Source organism: Pristis pectinata, chromosome 2 (assembly GCF_009764475.1).
Source record: "Pristis pectinata isolate sPriPec2 chromosome 2, sPriPec2.1.pri, whole genome shotgun sequence".
NCBI lineage: Eukaryota > Metazoa > Chordata > Chondrichthyes > Rhinopristiformes > Pristidae > Pristis > Pristis pectinata.
The window spans coordinates 28516426-28533950 of NC_067406.1; the positions used below are offsets into that span (position 1 = coordinate 28516426).

Consider the following 17525-nt stretch of genomic DNA (forward strand, 5'->3'; position numbering starts at 1 on the left):
TATCCCAGGTTATTGAAAGAGGCAATAGTTTAATTGATTGCTTGAGATGTTTAATTTGTTTTTCTTGTGAATACTGCTTATCTGATGCTATGTGCCTGTGATGCTGCTGCAAGTAATTATTTAATTGCACCTGTGCACACATGTACTTGTGCATGTGACAATAAACTCAATTTTAAGACTTTGAGAGGAGATTGTTGGGGCCTTGACGCAGGTGGTTGTATCCTTACTAGCAACAGGTGAGGTGCTGGAGGACAGGAGAGTAGTCAATGTTATTCAGAGACGCAAGAGGTTCTGCAGATGCTGGAATCTGAATAACAGCCAATGTTATTCCTCTGTTCAAGAATGGAAATAGATATAATCCAGGAAATTATAGGCCAGCGAGCCTTGCATCAGTGGTAGGGAATCTATTGAAGAGGATTGTTAGGGATAGGATTTACACACATTTAGAAAAGCATGGCTTGATTAGGGACAGTCAGCATGGCTTTGTGTAGGGCAGGTGATGTCTTAAAAACTTGATTGGGTTTTTTGAGGAGGTGACAAAGGTGATTGATGAGGGTAGGGCAGTGGATGTTGTCTACATGGACTTTAGTAAGGCATTCGACAAGGTCCCTTATAGTAGGCTGATCCAGAAGATTAAGCTGCATGGAATCCATGGTGACTTGGTAGTTTGGATTCAGAATTGACTTGTCCATATAAAGCAGAGGGTAGTGGTAGAAGAGTTTTATTCTGGCTGGAGGTCCATGACCAGTGGTGTTCCACAGGGATCAGTGCTGAGACCTCTGTGATTATATATAAATGACTTGGATGAAAATGTAGGTGAGTGGGTTAGTAAGTTTGCAGATGACACAAAGATTAGTGGAATTGTGGATGGTGAAGGAGATCATCAAAGAATACAGCAGGATATAGATCAGTTACAGATATGGGTGGAGAAAAAGAAGATGGAGTTTAATCTGGGCAAGTGTGAGGTGTTGCACTTTGGAAGGTCAAATGTAAAGGGTCAAAGGTAAGGTCAAATGCAGGACCCTTAACAGCACTGACGTACAGAGAGATCTTGGGATCCAATTCCATAGCTCCCTGAAAATGGCCACACAAGTAGATACGGTTGTAAAGAAGGCATATGGCATGCTTGCCTTCATTGGTTGAGGCATTACGTTTTGTTTCCTTTCATAGATGCTGCCTGACCTGCTGTGTTCCTCTGGCACTTTTTGTGTGTATTGAGTCTGGAAGTCATGTTGCAGCTATATAAAACTTTAGTTGGGCCTCACTTAAGACTATTGTATGCAATTCTGCTTGCTCCATTACAGGAAGGATGTGGAGGCATTAGAAAGGGTGCAGAAGAGGTTTAACAGGATGCTGCCTGGATTAGAGGGTATAAGCTGTAAGGAGAGGTTGGACAAACTTGGGTTGTTCTCACTGGAGCATCACTTAGGGAAGATGTGAATGAAGTTTATAAAATTCTGAGAGGCATAGATAGGGTAGACAGACAGAATCTCTATCCTGGGTTAGATATATTGAATACTAGATGACATGTATTTAAGGTGAGAGGGAGATAGTTTAAAGGAAATGTATGGGGCAAGGTTTTACACAGAAACCTTTGTGTAGGTGCCTGGAACAGGCTGCCAAGGGTGGTGAAGGAAACAGGTATGATGGGTTATTTAAGAGGCTTTTACATGAATATGGAGGGATAGGGACGATGTACAGGCAGAGAAGATTTAGTTTAATTTGGCAGTGTGTTTGCCACAGACATCATGGGCTGAAGGACCTGTTCCTGTCCTATACTGTTCTGTGTTTTACTTGAAGAAGAGCAATAACATAGGCCAACAATATAAAAAAATTAAAATAGATAACTGAAAAGTAATTCTTTTCCCCAGGGAATGGGGAGAATGCAGAACCACAAAGTACTGTGGGCTAGTAATATAGATAAATAGATACAAGGGGAACCTACGTAATCAAATGTGAGAGGATAGAATTAGATGAGTTAGGATAGGAGGAATGAAACATAAACAAATGACCCATTTCTATGTTATGTGTTCTAATTCCATGATGTGTGTGTTTAAAAAAAATAATCACTGGTCCTACAGACACACGTATAGTTTATTATGGCCCAAAGTCTTATACCCATGAAGCCTGCACTTGTGCAGACCTCTCAGCAACACATCCCTTGCAGAAGATGTCCTGACCCTCATTGGCAAGGCACCTCAGGACTTTTCAGAAGTTAAGCCCATCATGTGGCAGTGCCAGAAGAAGTCCCACCCGAGTAATGATCAAATAAAATCCGACAGTCAGCTAAGCCAAGGCCCCAGTGTAGCTGGCTGTCAAGATAGATTCAAAACTGTTCAATGGAGAAATAAAGGACTGCAGATGCTGGAATCTAGATGAAAAACACGATGATGCTGGAGGAACTCAGCAGGCCAGGCAGCATCCATGGAGGAATTTTGAAGATAGGAAAAGGGGAGGCCCAATATATAGGAGGGAAAAGCAGAGCAGTGATAGATGGACAAAAGAGGGAGACAGGGTGGGCACAGGATGGTGATAGGTAGATACAGGTAAGAGATAGTGAGAGGCAGGTGCTGGGGAGGAGGGGAGGGCAGATCCACCAGGGGATGGGTCAAAGGTAAGGAGAGAAAGGAAAAAAAAAGTAGAAATAAAGAGGCAAGGAAAGGGAAGAAGGGAAGAAGCATGTTGTGGGGGGGGAGGCAGTTTGTGGGGAAGGGGGGGTGGGGATTACTTTAAAGTGGGAGAATTCAATATTCATGCCGTTAGGCTGCAAGGTTCCAAGACAGAAAATGAGGTGCTGTTCCTCATTTGCAATTGCGTTTGGAATTCTCCTGGCAGTGGAGGAGGCCGAGGACTGACGTATCCATGATAGTGTGGGAGGGAAGTTGAAGTGACTGGCAATGGGGAGATGCAGATCGCGGTTATGGACAGAGCACAGGTGTTCTGCGAAATGGCCACCTAGTCTGCGTTTGGTCTCACCTATGTGGAGGAGGCCACACTTGGGGCACTGAATGCAGTAGATGATATTAAGGGAGGTGCAAGTGAATCTCTGTCTCACCTGAAAGGACTATTTGCGTCCGTGGATGGAGGTGGTGTAGGGGCAGGTGTTGCATCTATGGCGGGGGCAGTGGAAAGTTCCCAGGGTGGGAGCGGGATGGGTGGGTGGGGTTGCAGGTGGGGAGGAGTGAACTAGGGAGACGCAAAGAGAGCGGTCCCTGTGAAAGGCAGAAAGGAAGTATAAAATTCTTGAAAAGATTTATTAATTTGTTCATGGTCCTCCGTATAGTTACCATCTGGTTTACGAATTTTAATAATCTGACATCTAGTTGAAGCAGCTTTCAGTTGATTGGCAAGCAATCTACCAGATTTGTCACCATGTATATAAAACTGACTTCTAGTTTTAAGTAATTGACTTTCAATTGGAGATGTTAGTAATAAACTATGTTGTAATTCTTTATACCAATCAGAATCCCCTGAGTATTCTACATTAATGCATGAATTTTTAAGGGACCTGAAGACTCCGAAGTTATCATGTAATGAACGTTCAATATTAGATGCACCCATTTCAGAGGAAAAAATAAAGAAAGCAATTTTTTCAATGAATTTGGGTAAAACACCCAGTCCTGATGGATATACAGTCGAATTTTTAAAATCCTTTTCTGATTTTCTTTCTCCCTGTTTAGGAAAAATTTTTAAAGATGCCCTATCAGTGGGTAAACTACCACAATCCTTTTATGAAGCTACTATCTCTTTAATTCTTAAGAAGGATAAAGATCCCACTGAATGTGCATCTTATAAACCCATTTCTTTATTAAATGTGGATTCCAAAATATTTTCTAAAATATTGGCTTCTAGATTGGAAAAGGTTCTTCCATGAATTATCTCTGATGACCAGACAGGATTTATCCAGAATCGTTATTTGCATTTTAACATTAGGAGGTTAATGAATATTACATATATCCCTCATCTAAAATTCCAGAATGTGTTATTAGATGCTGAAAAGGCGTTTGATAGAGTCGAATGGGATTATTTATTTAATACACTTGAAAAATTTAACTTTAGTCCCAATTTTATATCTGCGATCAAATTGATTTATCATACACCTATGGCTTCAATACTTACTAATAATCAGAGATTCCCTCTGTTCAGGCTTCTTCGAAGTACTAGACAGGGTTGCCCTCTAAGTCCTTTATTATTTGATATTGCTTTGGAATCCTTGGCAATTGCCCTTCGGGAATCTTTTAACATATTTGGTATCACTTGTGGACAGGGGATTCATAAGGTATCTCTGTATGCAGATGACTTGTTACTTTATATTTCTAACCCGGAGGAATCCATCCCTGCAGTATTATCACTGCTTGCTCAGTTTAGTGTTTTTTCTGGTTATAGATTAAATCTTAATAAGAGTGAACTCTTTCCATTAAATATGCAAACCCCAATTTATAGGCAATTACCATTTAGATTAGTAACAGACCATTTTATGTATTTGGGTGTTAAAATTACCAAGAAGCATAAAGATCTGTTTAAAGTTAACTTGTTACCTTTAATTGATCACGTTAAACAATCATTTACGAAATGGTCCCCATTATCTCTATCATTGATAGGCCGAATTAATGCAGTTAAGATGAATATTTTACCAAAATTTCTATATCTATTTCAGGCGATTCCAACTTTCATCCCAAAATCTTTTTTTGACACTATTGATTCTAAAATTCTTTCATATATGTGGCAGAATAAAAACCCAAGGTTAAGTAAGAAATATTTACAAAAATTAAAAAAGGATGGTGGCATGGCTATGCCTAACCTTGTTAGATTATATTACTGGGCAATCAATATCAGATATTTAATTTTTTGGGCACAAGATTTAGATGTAATTCAATGTCCCAAACAGGTATACCTTGAGTATGAATCAGTGCAAGGATTTTCATTAGTTTTTGTTTTAGGAGCCTCACTCCCTTTTGCACTTACTAAATTGAGTAAACATATGACTAACCCAATAGTTAAACATACAATACAAATATGGTTTCAATTCCGTAAATTCTTTGGATCGAATAAATTTAACTTATCAAGCCCCCTTCAATCTAATTTTTTCTTTCAACCATCCAGAATCAACTCAGCTTTTTCTTTATGGAAAATGAAGGGAATAACATGTTTCTGTGATTTATTCATTAATAACTTTTTTTTAATCTTTGGAACAGTTGTCTAATAAATACAATTTGCCTAGATCACACTTTTTTCTTTACTTACAGATTAGAAATTTTTTAAAAGTTACTATGCCTTCTTTTCCAATTCCGTATAAAATTGAAATTACGGAAAAAATTTTAGGCTTTAATCCCTATCAGAAGGGCTTGATAGCAATAATTTATGATCTAATTATGAAAATACATCCAGAGACACTTGATAAAATTAAGAATGAATGGGAAAGAGAACGCCAGATACTTTTACCCACAGAGACATGGAAGAAAATTCTTCAATTAGTTAATACATCTTCGATGTGTGCCAGACACTCTTTGATACAATTTAAGGTGGTTCACAGGACCCATATGTCGAAGGACAAGTTAGCCTGTTTTTATCACCATATAAATCCTATATGTGATAGATGTAATTCGGAGGTGGCTTTCCTGACACATATGTTTTGGTTCTGTCCTCTTTTGGAAAAATATTGGAAAGACATTTTTAACATTATTTCAACTGTATTGAATATTGATTTACAACCTCCCCCAATCACTGCAATTTTTGGGCTACCAGTGATGGAATCTGGCCACTTATCTGCCGCTGCTTTTCGTATGATTGCCTTTGTTACATTAATGGCCAAGCGATCCATTTTGTTTAAATGGAAGGATCCAATACCTCCCACTACTTTTCAATGGTTTTCTCAAACTATATCATGTTTAAACTTAGAAAAAATTAGGAGTGGCACTGTTGATTCTTCGCTTAAATTTGAGCAAGTTTGGAGTCCATTCATTCAATATTTTCATATGATATAGATTCCTTTTCAATGATCTTTGAACTTAGAGGAGCGGAGTTGACGACATAATAATGCTCTTTGTTCATCGAGAAATATCAGTCCAGTTTTTTTTTCTTTTGAAATTTTTTTTTTAGTTAGTTTCATTTTATTACTTATAATTTTTTTTGATTTGGGGTTTTTTTATATAATAAATCTTTTTCTTTCTCTTTTTGATTTTTTTTTGTAATATATTTGTTTACTAAGAAACCATGGGGCCTAGAATATATTTTTTATTCTTTATGGCTATATATGTCATGATTGTCCTCCTGGTCTCTTTGTATTACGTGTATAATTACCGATGTTATATGTATTAATCTGTATTAATTTGAAAATTAATAAAAAGATAGAAAAAGAAAGGCAGAAAGGGGTGGAGAGGGGAAGCTATGTCAGGTGGTGGGGTCTCGTTGGAGATGGCGAAAGTGACAGAGAATGATGTGTCCTGAAGAAGGGTTCTGACCCGAAATGTTGACCAGCTGCTTTTCTCCATGGATGCTGCCTGGCCTGCTGAGTTCCTCCAGCATCATCGTGTTATTCAAAACTATCCAACATTGTTCAGGGCACAGTCAAACCCCCAGTGAAGAGTCTCCAGCAATTTGGTCCATCTGTGCTCTCACAGAAATCCTGAACTTGCTGATAATTAAGTTGTGCAGGGAAATGCAGACATTTCCTTGCAGACCTGCTGGCATTTCTTAGGAAATCCAGGCCAATAATTCCAATTTCATTCAGCTACGTGTCCCCAGTGTTCTTGACTCATATTTTTTGCACCACTTGAGTAAGGAACTTCATCCTACTATAATGAATCTCTTGTTGTTATATGTAGGGAAAGACAGGATGAAGGGAGTTTATCTGGAAATGCATTAGTAGTGCTGATGCATGCATATATGTGGATGTCTACAGCTTCTGGGACTTTCAGACTCCCTCTTGTGGTAAAAGGGTGCAGGTATTATTATGTGATGATAATTGCCTGACAAGTGAAGTGATTACTGATCCCCAGGCAAAGTAGAAAGAAGAGGTAAGACAAGGCATAGGGGAAATTGATAATAAGACTGGAAAAGAGACAGAGAAACCAGCTTGTCTAGGAAGAGATGGGAGGGGAGGATTCTAAATTGGGGGCCCCAAACTATCTTAGTCTTTTCCCCAAATTTCATCTTCACCGGGTTTATTGCCACATACACATGTCAGCAAAGGTGCAATGAAAAAGTTAGTTGCAGCAACATCACAGGTGCATAGCATTAGAGAGACAACATTCACAACAAAAACATAAATTAAACATAAATTGTACAATGTTATACAAGAAAACACAATTAGAACAAAAGAAAAGTCTATTGTAGATTGGTTTATTGTTATCACATGTACCGAGGTACAGTGAAAAGCTTTGTTTTGCATGCCATCCATACAGATCAGTTGATCACATCAGTACATCAAGGTAGTACAAGGGAAAAGCAATAACATAATAGTGTTACAGTAGCAGAGAACGTGCAGTGCAAGCAGACAACATGACGAGGTAGATTGTGAGGTCAGGAGTCCGTCTTATTGTATGAGGTCCATTCAATATCCATATAACAGTGGGATAGAAGCTGTCCTTGAGTCTGGTGGTATGTACTTTCAGGCTTTTGTATCTTGTGCCTTGTATTAATCAACAAGTTTCAATACCTGGGCCAAATCCGCCGATGACACCACTGTTGTTGGTAGACTCTCGGATGGTGATGAGGAGGTGTACAGGAGTGAGATAGATCGGCTGGTTGAGTGGTGTTGCAACAATAACCTCACACTCAATGTCAGCAAGACCAAGGAACTGACTGTGGACTTCAGGAAGGGAAGTCAGGAGAACACACACCAGTCCTCATTGAGGGGTCAGTGGTGGAAAGGATGAGCAGCTTCAAGGTCCTGGGCGTCAACATCTCGGAGGATCTATCCCAAGCCCAACACATTGATGCAATCATAAAGAAGGCACGCCAGCAGCTCTACTTCGTTAGGAGCCTGAGGAAATTTGGAATGTCACCAAAGACACTTTCAAATTTCCATAGATGTACGGTGGAGAGCATTCTGACTGGTTGCATCACAGCCTGGTATGGAGGCTCCAATGTGCAGGATCACAAGATACTGCAGAGGGTTGTAGACTCAGCCAGCTCCATCCCTCCCCATCATCAAGGACATCTTTGAGAAGCACTACCTCAAGAAAGCGGTATCCATCACTAAGGACACTCAACATCTGGGACATGCCCTTTTCTTATTACTTAGCTACAGGAACCTGAAGACCCACACACCACGATTTAGGGACAGCTTCTTCCCGTCTGCCATCAGATTTCTGAATGGTCCATGAACACTACTTCGCTATTCCTTTTTTTGCGCTATTTATTTTGTAAATTATAGTAATTTTACATCTTGCACTGTACTGCTGCCGCAAATCAACAAATTTCATGACATATGTCAGTGATAATAAACCCAATTCTGATTGTGCCCAGTGGGAGGGGGGAGAAGAGAGAATGGCTGGGGTGGGTGGGGTCTTTGATTATGTTGGCAGCTTTACCAAGGCAGTGACAAGAGTAGATAAGAGTCCATGGAGCAGACACTGCTTTTCATGATGTGCTGAGCTGTGTCCGCAACTCTCTGCAACTCCTTGCGGTCTCGGGCAGAGCAGTTGCCATACCAAGCCACGATGCACCCGGATAGGATGCTTTCTATGGTGTGTCTATAAAAATTGGTGAGGGTCAACAAGGACATGCCGAATTTCTTTAGCCTTCTGAGGAAGTAGAGGCACTGGTGCGCTTTCTTGGTCATGGCATCTACGTGTTTGGACCAGGACAGGCTATTGGTGATGTTTATTCCGAGGAACTTGAAACTCTCAACCTCAGCACCGTTGATGTAAACAGGAGCATGTGCACCACCCCCATTCCTGAAGTCAATGACCAGCTCCCCTGTTTTGTTTAAATTGAGGGAAAATTTGTTGTCATGACACCATGCCATCGGGCTCTCTATCTTCTTCCTGTACTCCGACTCATCATTATTTGAGATTCGGCCCACTGTGGTGGTGTCATCTGCAAACTTGTCGCTGGAGTTAGAGTAGAATCTGGCCATGCAGTCATGAGTGTATAGGGAGTCAAGTAAGGGGCTGAGGACGCAGCCTTGCGTGGCACCATTGTTGAGAATAATCGTGCCAGAGGTATTACTGCCTATCCTTACTTGTAGTGCAAGGTGATCTTAGTGTTGCTATACTGAGATAGTGATTTGGGCTGTGCAGGTTGGTTCAAGAATCAAATGGTTGAAGAGAAATAACTGTTCTTGAACCTGATGGTGTGGGACTTTAGGCTTCTGTACCTCCTGCCCGATGGTAGCTGCAAGAAGATGGCATGGCCTGGATGGTGGGGATCTTTAATGATAGATGCTGTCTTCTTGAGGCAGTGCCTCATGTAGATACTTTTGATGGTGGGAAAGGATGTGCCCATGATGTATTGGGCTGAGTCCACTACTCTCTGCAGCTTCCTGCACATAGATGCCATGAACACGTAGATGCCATGACCAAGAAAATGCACCAGTGCCTCTACTTTCTCAGGAGGCTAAAGAAATTCTTGCGTTCCTGCACATTCGAATTGCTGTACCAGACCACGACGCAACCAGTCAGGATACTTTCAATAGTACATCTGTCAATGTTTGTTAGAATGTTTGGTGATATGCTGAACCTCTCTAAAGAAAGTATAGACACTGGCGCACCTTCCTTGTGATTGCATCTATGTGCTGGAGCCAGGACAGGTTATCCAATGTGTTAACATCCAGGAATTTAAAGTTTTTGACCATCTCCACCAATGTAGACTGGTGCATGTTCATCCTCCTTCCCCTTCCTGAAGTCAACAATCAGTTCTTTAGTTTTACTTGCATTGAGTGAGAGGTTGTTGTTGAGGCACCACTCAACCAGGTGTCCTGCCTCATTCCTCATCACCACCTGTGATTCATCCAACAACAGTGGTGTTGTCAGCGATTTCCATATGGCATTGGAGCTGTGCTTAGCCACATAGTCATGTGTGTATGGGGAGTAAAGCAGGGGGTTAAGCATGAAGCCTCGAGGTGCACCTGTGTTGATGGTTAGTGAGGAGGAGATGTTGTTATTGATCCTTGCTAATTAGGAAGTCAAGAATCCAGTTGCAGAGGGAGGTACAGAGGCCCAGGTCTTGAAGCTTGATGAAAAGTTTGGAGGGGATGATTGTGTTGAATTTTTGTTTAGGTCTTGTAATCTCATTTTTGCCCCAATGTCAGATGGTGGATAAATTGTGCAAAATGTTATAATCCCTTCTCCTTGCATCAAAGTTTCCGTCAGAGACGTGAAAGGGGTGTGGGGGGTGGTGGGGGACACACTTTCATATCCTCTGACCCTGTTCTTACTCTCAGTACAAGGAGGGAAAGTAATATTCCATTCCCTCCTCCCCTGATTTTCCTGTCACTTGGGAGACTACAGACTAAATTCCCCTTGACATTTCCCAGTCTTAAGTTAGGTGAGGGAGTTTCTTTTGCTTTTCCCCAACTTCCCACTTTTGTTCTGAATATGGGGGAGATTTTTTTAATTTCAGAAATAAACTTTATTCATAATAAAAAAATACATATACAAAGGAAGAACACAGTGCAAAATACAGAAGCTTAACATTCATGGTTGTTACAGTCAGTAGTGTAAAGCTTAAGGAGAGAAAGAAAACATACAAACGAATATAACACCATTGCCATTTATGTGGCTCCCTGAGGTGATACATCTTTCATTGTTCAAGGGGCTTCCCCACCCTACTCAGCCCCTCCATGTGCAGTAGCTCAAGGAGCCTAGACTGTGGTCCTTCCCCCAGAGAGCCTTAGCATTGGCTGCACCGAGCTTCAGTGCGTCCCTCAGCACCTAATCCTGCAGCCTGGACTGTGCCACTCTGCAGCATTCCCTTACAGGCATCTCATTGTGCTGGAAGGCCAACAAGTTTTGGATAGACCGAACGGCATCCTTCACCGAGTTGATGACCTACCAGACAAACTTGATGTCTGTCTCAGTGTGTGTCCCCAGGAACAGCCATAGATCAGCACCTAGTGACATTTGGTGCCCATGTAATTGGGGTCCACACACCGACTGATTTTTTTAAATCCAAAATAAACTTTATTCATAATAAAAGACAAACTATATACAATAATAAAACAATAATAAAACAGTGCAAACCTTTACATTTGTGTACAGATCAATTATTAGTGTTACTTTTTACACAAACCACAGCAACGATGCCACTCGTGTGGCTCCCTGGGGTGATACTCCAATCTCATATTTACAGTCTTTAAGGGGCTTCCTCGCCTGACCCCGCCCCTCCCTCTCTGTGGCAGAAGAACCCTAAACTGTCGTCCTTCCCCACCGAGCCCTTGCATTGCTTCAGTGCGTCCCTCAGCACGTACTCCTGCAGCCTGGAATGTGCCAGTCGGCAGCTTTCCCCCACGGACATCTCACTGTGCTGGGAGACCAACAAGTTTCGGGCAGCTCAAAGGGCATCTTTCACTGAGTTGATGACCTTCCAGTAGCAGTTGATGTCAGTCTCTGTGTGTGTCCCCAGGAACAGCCCGCAGATCAGAGAATCCTCTGTTAGGCAGCTGCTGGGGATGAACCATGACAAGGAACCTTGGATCTTTCGCCACACTCTCCTCGCAAACTCACAGCCCGCAAAGAGGTGGGCAACCGTCTCGTCCCCAGCGCTGTCCTCCCGGGGGCAGCGCGCGCTGGGACTGATGCTCCGACCATGCAGGAAGGATCTGACTGGAAGGGCCCCTCTCACCGCCAGCCAAGCGAGGCCTTGGTGCTTGTTGGTGAGTTCTGGCGATGAGGCATTCTGCCAGATGGTCTGGACAGTCTGCTCGGAGAACCACCCCACAGTATTCATCAAGTCCTTCTCCTGCAGTGTCTGCAGGATGTTCCATGCTGACCACTGCCTGATGGACTTGTGGTCAAAGGTGTTGGTCTGGAAGAACTTTTCCATGAAGGACAGGTAGTGCGGCAACATCCAGCTGACTGGGACGTTGTGTGGCCACGGGGCCAGGCCCATCCTTCGCAACAGCCGGGACAGGTAGAACCTCGGTACGTAGTGAACACTCGGTGCCCACGTACTTGGGTTCCACGCACAGCCTGATGCAGCCACAGACGAAGGAGGTCATCAGGATGAGGGCGACGTTGGGGACACCTTTACCCCCATTGTCCAGGACTTGTGCATGGTGACCTGTCGGACCTGCTCCACCTTGGATCCCTAGATGAACCGGAAGACAGCACGGGTGATCTCCAAGCCGGAGGAGCGAGGAACAGGCCACACCTGCGCCAAGTACAGCAGCCCTGAGAGCGCCTCACACCTGATGACCAAGTTCTTCCCAGTTATCAATAGGGATCGCCGTTCCCACAGTCCCGGTTTCTGCTTCACCTTCCCAATCCGCTTCCGCCAATTTTTGTTGCATGTCCCAGCTTCTCCGAACCAGATCCCCAGCACCTTCAGATAGTCAGGCCTGACGGTGAAGGGGACATTGGATCGGTCAGGGCAGTTGCCGAAGAGCATGGCCTCGCTCTTCGCACGGTTGACTCTGGCCCCTGATGCCAACTCAAACTGGTCGCAGATGCTGATCAATCTGCAAACTGACCTTGGGTCCGAGCAGAAGACAGTGACGTTGTCCATGTACAGGGAGGTTTTCACCTGGGTGGCCTCACTGCCTGGCAACGTCACCCCTCTGATGCTCTCGTCCTTCCTGATGGATTCGGCAAAGGGTTCTATACAGGTGTTCACCCCTCTGTCTTGCACGTAGGCGATGGTATCCTTGAGCAGCACGATACAGCCACACACGAAGGTGGTCATCAGGATGAGGGCAACGTTGGGTCAAATAACTTTCCTTCCCCTCCCCTCCAGCACCATATTTTACTAGCTGGGAGTGTTGGAGGGGACAGAGTGAAGGGCAGCATCTTTAATTCACCAGTGCAATTAGGTCTACAAATTCTCGGGGAGATCGAGGTGTTTTGCGTATTTTAGCATTTTTAAAGTCAGATTTGATGCTTTCTTGGGCTCAGATTGTTTATATTGATGAATGGCTATTTTAAATTCAGTGCGTTCAAATTAATTTATGGGATGTTGGTTTGTAATGTAAGGTTTGTAAAACTGATGGCATACTGGATGTATTTTTAGGGTTAAATTTGGGATTGTGCCAACAGAAGTTCATGCTTGAGAAAACTTTCTGTGCTTCTTCCATTTTCTTTGCGACATTCCTTTGATTCGCAATGTTTCAGTCACTTAAAATCTTATGCATTTGAATGTTAAATTGAATTTGTTATTTGGTTGTCTGATTGTATATCAAATCTAAATACTTATCAATATCATAATTGCAGCTCGTGTCTTTATTTCTATCTCTTTTTAACGAGCATAGAATTAATTTCAAATCTATTGATTTCATATAAAATTTCAACCAAATTCAATGTTTAAGACATCCCCCTAATTTTTCTCTACTAAACCTGCTGCCTGCTATGCTACATTTCTAAGGCTGCTGCAATTCTGAGGCAAGTCAGCATTCTTCATATGTAACCCTGTACAGTAATAACGGGATTTCTTTGATTCAGGAGAGTGCATTTTTGTCCTCATTTGGCACCAACACATAGCCATGATCCAACAGGGTTCAATGGATGGTCATAAGCAGCAAAACCTCTGGTCGTTCTGGACTTCATTTGATTCTCCTGATGGCAAATAGCCTTTCAGCAGTGGAACAGTGCCTGAGGCTTGAGTCAGTGCCCTCAGCCATAGAAAGGCAAAGCCAGCAAGAAAATTTAAAAACAAATGACGGGAATAGGTTTGAGCTGAGATAAATTTAATGCAGAATATGACAGCTCCTTCATTACTTTGGTGGAGGAATGTTTTATCTGAAAAGATTAGCTGTCAAGGGTTAAAGAGCGAGGAAATAAAATCGGAGAAAGCTGGCAACACTTTGCAGGTCTGGCACCATCTGTGGAGAGAGAAGCAGAGTTAACACTTTAAGTGATGACGGTGACACAACATGTGTACTCTTTTTCCCTTTATTAAGGTGCTGCCAGACTTGCTGAGTATTACCAGAATTGTTTGTTTTTATTTTAGATTTCCAGCATCTGTGATGTTTTACTGTTAAAGAATGAAGAGGTGGAGTTGAAGGAAGTATTTATTTAAAAGTTTCCGTAATGAAACAATGAATCTGTAAAAGTGGTAGATTTATGTGTGTGGGGGTGGGGAAATGGAAAGATGTATTGCTCTTCCTAACAGTTTATACCTCTCTTTTATTCACTAGGTGCCTGTGAACTTGTGGCTCCACTGGTTGATATCCTAATAAAGCTGCTTCAGAAGATGGTGGACACAAAATCTCAGTTCTTTGTAAGTCTTCTGAATGTATGTTTTTCTAATCTTATGCAGCCCATATTGTCTTCCCCTATCAGAGGATCAATTGGATTCTACTTAACACAGAAATCACCTGGAAAATTAGACACAAGTCCAAAGGTAAAAGTAAGTAGACAGCTTCTCAGACAATGGAAAGGGTCTGAGGATGTTAATTTAGGAGATGCTACAAGTCCATTGAAAAAGATGGGAAATTACCAAGAGTCTGCTTCATTGACTACAGAGGGTGTTAATCATTCTGATTCAACCCAGATATTCTCAAATACTAATCTACCACCTGGGATTGACTTTGATGTATTTAGAGAACTCCCAGCTAATATCCAGAAGGAAATTATGACAGATGCCAGTAGTTCACAGGATCAGCTGAAATATCACAGTTGCCAAAAGCAAAGTATTGAGAAAACATTTTGTAAAGGCAACTTTATCTTTCGGTCACTAACGGAGGATCAGAGAAAATGTTTGGTACCCCCTGACCCTGAGAGTCATTCGTCCATTTGTAGTGCAGTTAACTGTCATGGTGCAGATTTTTGCAGCAAGACGTCGGCTAATCCTGGAGCCCAGTTAGAGGAGCGTGCTGTTAATAACAAATCAACTTCTGTGCAAGATCCTCAATCTCCATGTGAAGCTTTACAATCTGCTAAGATGGATCCCGAGGCACCCACCGATCAAAATTCCCCACCCTTCCCCACCAATGTGGATGCAAAGGTCTTCTCAGAATTGCCAGCTGAACTTCAGAAAGAACTCCTGAGAGACTGGAAGCAACAAAGGACAGTGTTGAAGGCAAATGTTGCTAAGCGAGGCAGCAAAGTCAAATCCAATGCAGGACCCAGACAATCCCAAAAGACTCCCAAGTCCAATAGTATTCTTAAGTACTTTAGCAAAAGGTAGAACTCAGGCTTGATTAAAAGTTGATATGTTTACACCACAAAACAGGCTTGATTAAAAAATGTTATGTTTACACCACAGAACAGGATTAACTTCTTCCAATAAAAATATACAATGCAGAACTGACAGCACCAGTACTAGAAATTCAAACAGGTCACAAATACTGCCAGTAGAGCAAAGGGGAATTCTGATTTCAGTGGGAAATATTCTTCTGATGTTTAAAGCCAAAGGGTCTTTTCTGTATGTAACAATATGCAGGACATGATTCCATCAGTATGTGCCAAAAGTGAAGAAACCCAAACCAGGTACTGACCCTAAAATGTACTTTCTGTATTATTATCTTCTTCCTCTTTCCAACTTTAATGTTTCCTGAATCTCTCCAGAGGGGACAGGCAGGCAGCTACTCCCAGATACTAACAATGCTGCTCATGATTTGGACAGTAAAGTTGTCACAAACCTAGGAAAGTTCTGACAGTAGGAAATAAAGTCAAGTATGTGCACACTGTGAAAATGGTACTCCAATCAAGAATTACATTCTTAAAGCTGGAAACAGTTGAATCTCTCCTTAAAGCAGAAATATGAATTTCCAAAGAAAGAAGTTGTTGTGTATCAATGTTCAATGTTTTTACCTTTAAAAATTAAAAAATGACTATATTTGAACATAATGATGGAATAAAATGACTGAAAGCAATGTTCTTGAACACTGAATGTTCCTAAACGTGGTGTTCTTCAAAGAAAACATTAGATCTGCAGTGGAATTTGTGGTTTGTGTTGCATTGCATGTCAGTTGTTTCTGTTTGCCATTGCAACAGATGGTTGTGTTAAGAGTGTTGTTATGATTGTTATAAACTCACTGTGTTTATAAAAATACAGTTAACTGATTGAATTGTTGCCATTAAAAATATTGACATGGAAATGTATGTAAAGCTGGGCTTTCACCATTCTGTAGAATTGCACTGAATTAAAACTGATTCTTAGAACCTTGTAATGAATCAACTGTTCAGTGGGACCTCAGTGAGAATGAGTAATGATGTGGAATTGGATTCACATAATTCACCTGTGGTTAGTTTTCTTTCATCTCTGATTGACTTCTAGAATTAGTGAGTCAAGACAAAGTCTACTCTTGTGAAATGGAGCTACCAAAGAGAAAACCGCACTGAGTCACAAAGAATTGTGATAGGGGGCCCAAAAGAAGCCAAAATGAGGAGGATGGAGGAGGTTAGAAGCTTACAGATAAATGGTAAAGGAGCATTGGACACCTGGGGAAATGTAGGGAGGTAGAATATGCCTGAGGCAATGAGCAATGGCAGACAGGTGGAGAATGGTTACAGGCTAAAAAGAGAGAAAATAGAGCAAGGTTTAGAGCATGGGGAGAGAGGAAGATTGAACAGGCTCAAAAACTGAGGGAAAGAAGAAACCAGAGTACAGATAGAAGGGAAAGATAAAGTAGACTGCATGTGAGGGACAATGGAGGGAAGGAGTGCCAGATAAGAATTATTAATGCACCAGAGTTGACTGTGATAATTCCATTGTTAACACATGGCAAAGACCAGAAGCTGCTGCTGGATGGGTCACACAGCAGTGAACACCTTCAGTTGTGGAAGGAGTGTGTGCTTAGAGAAAGGCTCTTGAATAGACCCACTGATGGAGGGCTGAAGGCAGAGGAGGGCAATTTGGAAAAGGAGTGGGAACTGTGGAGGATAGAGCAGGACTGCTACGGAGGGACAAGGGCAGAGTGTGTCATCGTGGATGATGGAATGGGGCTATTGGGGAGGGATTGTTGGAATGGGTCTGTTATGGAAGGGGGTAGGTATGGCAGGAGGGACCAGCGAGGGGCAGAACAGGAGCTCAAAATGGGATCCTTGATAATCATGGAGAACCATATGGACAGGAATCATTGGAGCAAAGTTAAAAAGTACATACTTTAGATCTCAAGGTAGCACAGAATTGGATTGGCCATGACCTTAACTAAATGATGTCCAGGCCGAAGCAAACAAACACCTACTCCTGTTCCTATTTCTTTCGTCTTGTCATTGGAGCTAAAGTAAAAGCAGAGAAACTTGCTTTGCAGCACCAGCACGTGGCTAGAGCCTGCAACTGCAGCTGTAAGTGAGCATCACAAAGTTTTCCACAGCAACAGGAATCCTTTGTTGTAGGAACAATCTACCCACGTAGGAACCCCGAGGGGGAGAGGAAAAGTATTTACCTATGTTACGAACCAGCAACAAAAGAAACACACCGAG

General features: G+C 42.1%; 1 protein-coding gene across 3 annotated transcripts in view; it reads left to right on the forward strand.

Annotated features, from left to right (window-relative positions):
- Window positions 1-16244, forward strand: part of poli (polymerase (DNA directed) iota) — a 67773-nt gene extending 51529 nt beyond the window's left edge. For all 3 annotated transcript variants that reach the window (XM_052042233.1, XM_052042249.1, XM_052042242.1), the window contains one exon: window positions 14294-16244. In XM_052042233.1, the coding sequence (XP_051898193.1) occupies window positions 14294-15285 (992 nt within the window). In that variant the 3' untranslated portion in view covers window positions 15286-16244. The remainder of the gene's footprint in view (window positions 1-14293) is intronic.
- The last annotated feature ends 1281 nt before the right edge of the window (window positions 16245-17525 follow it).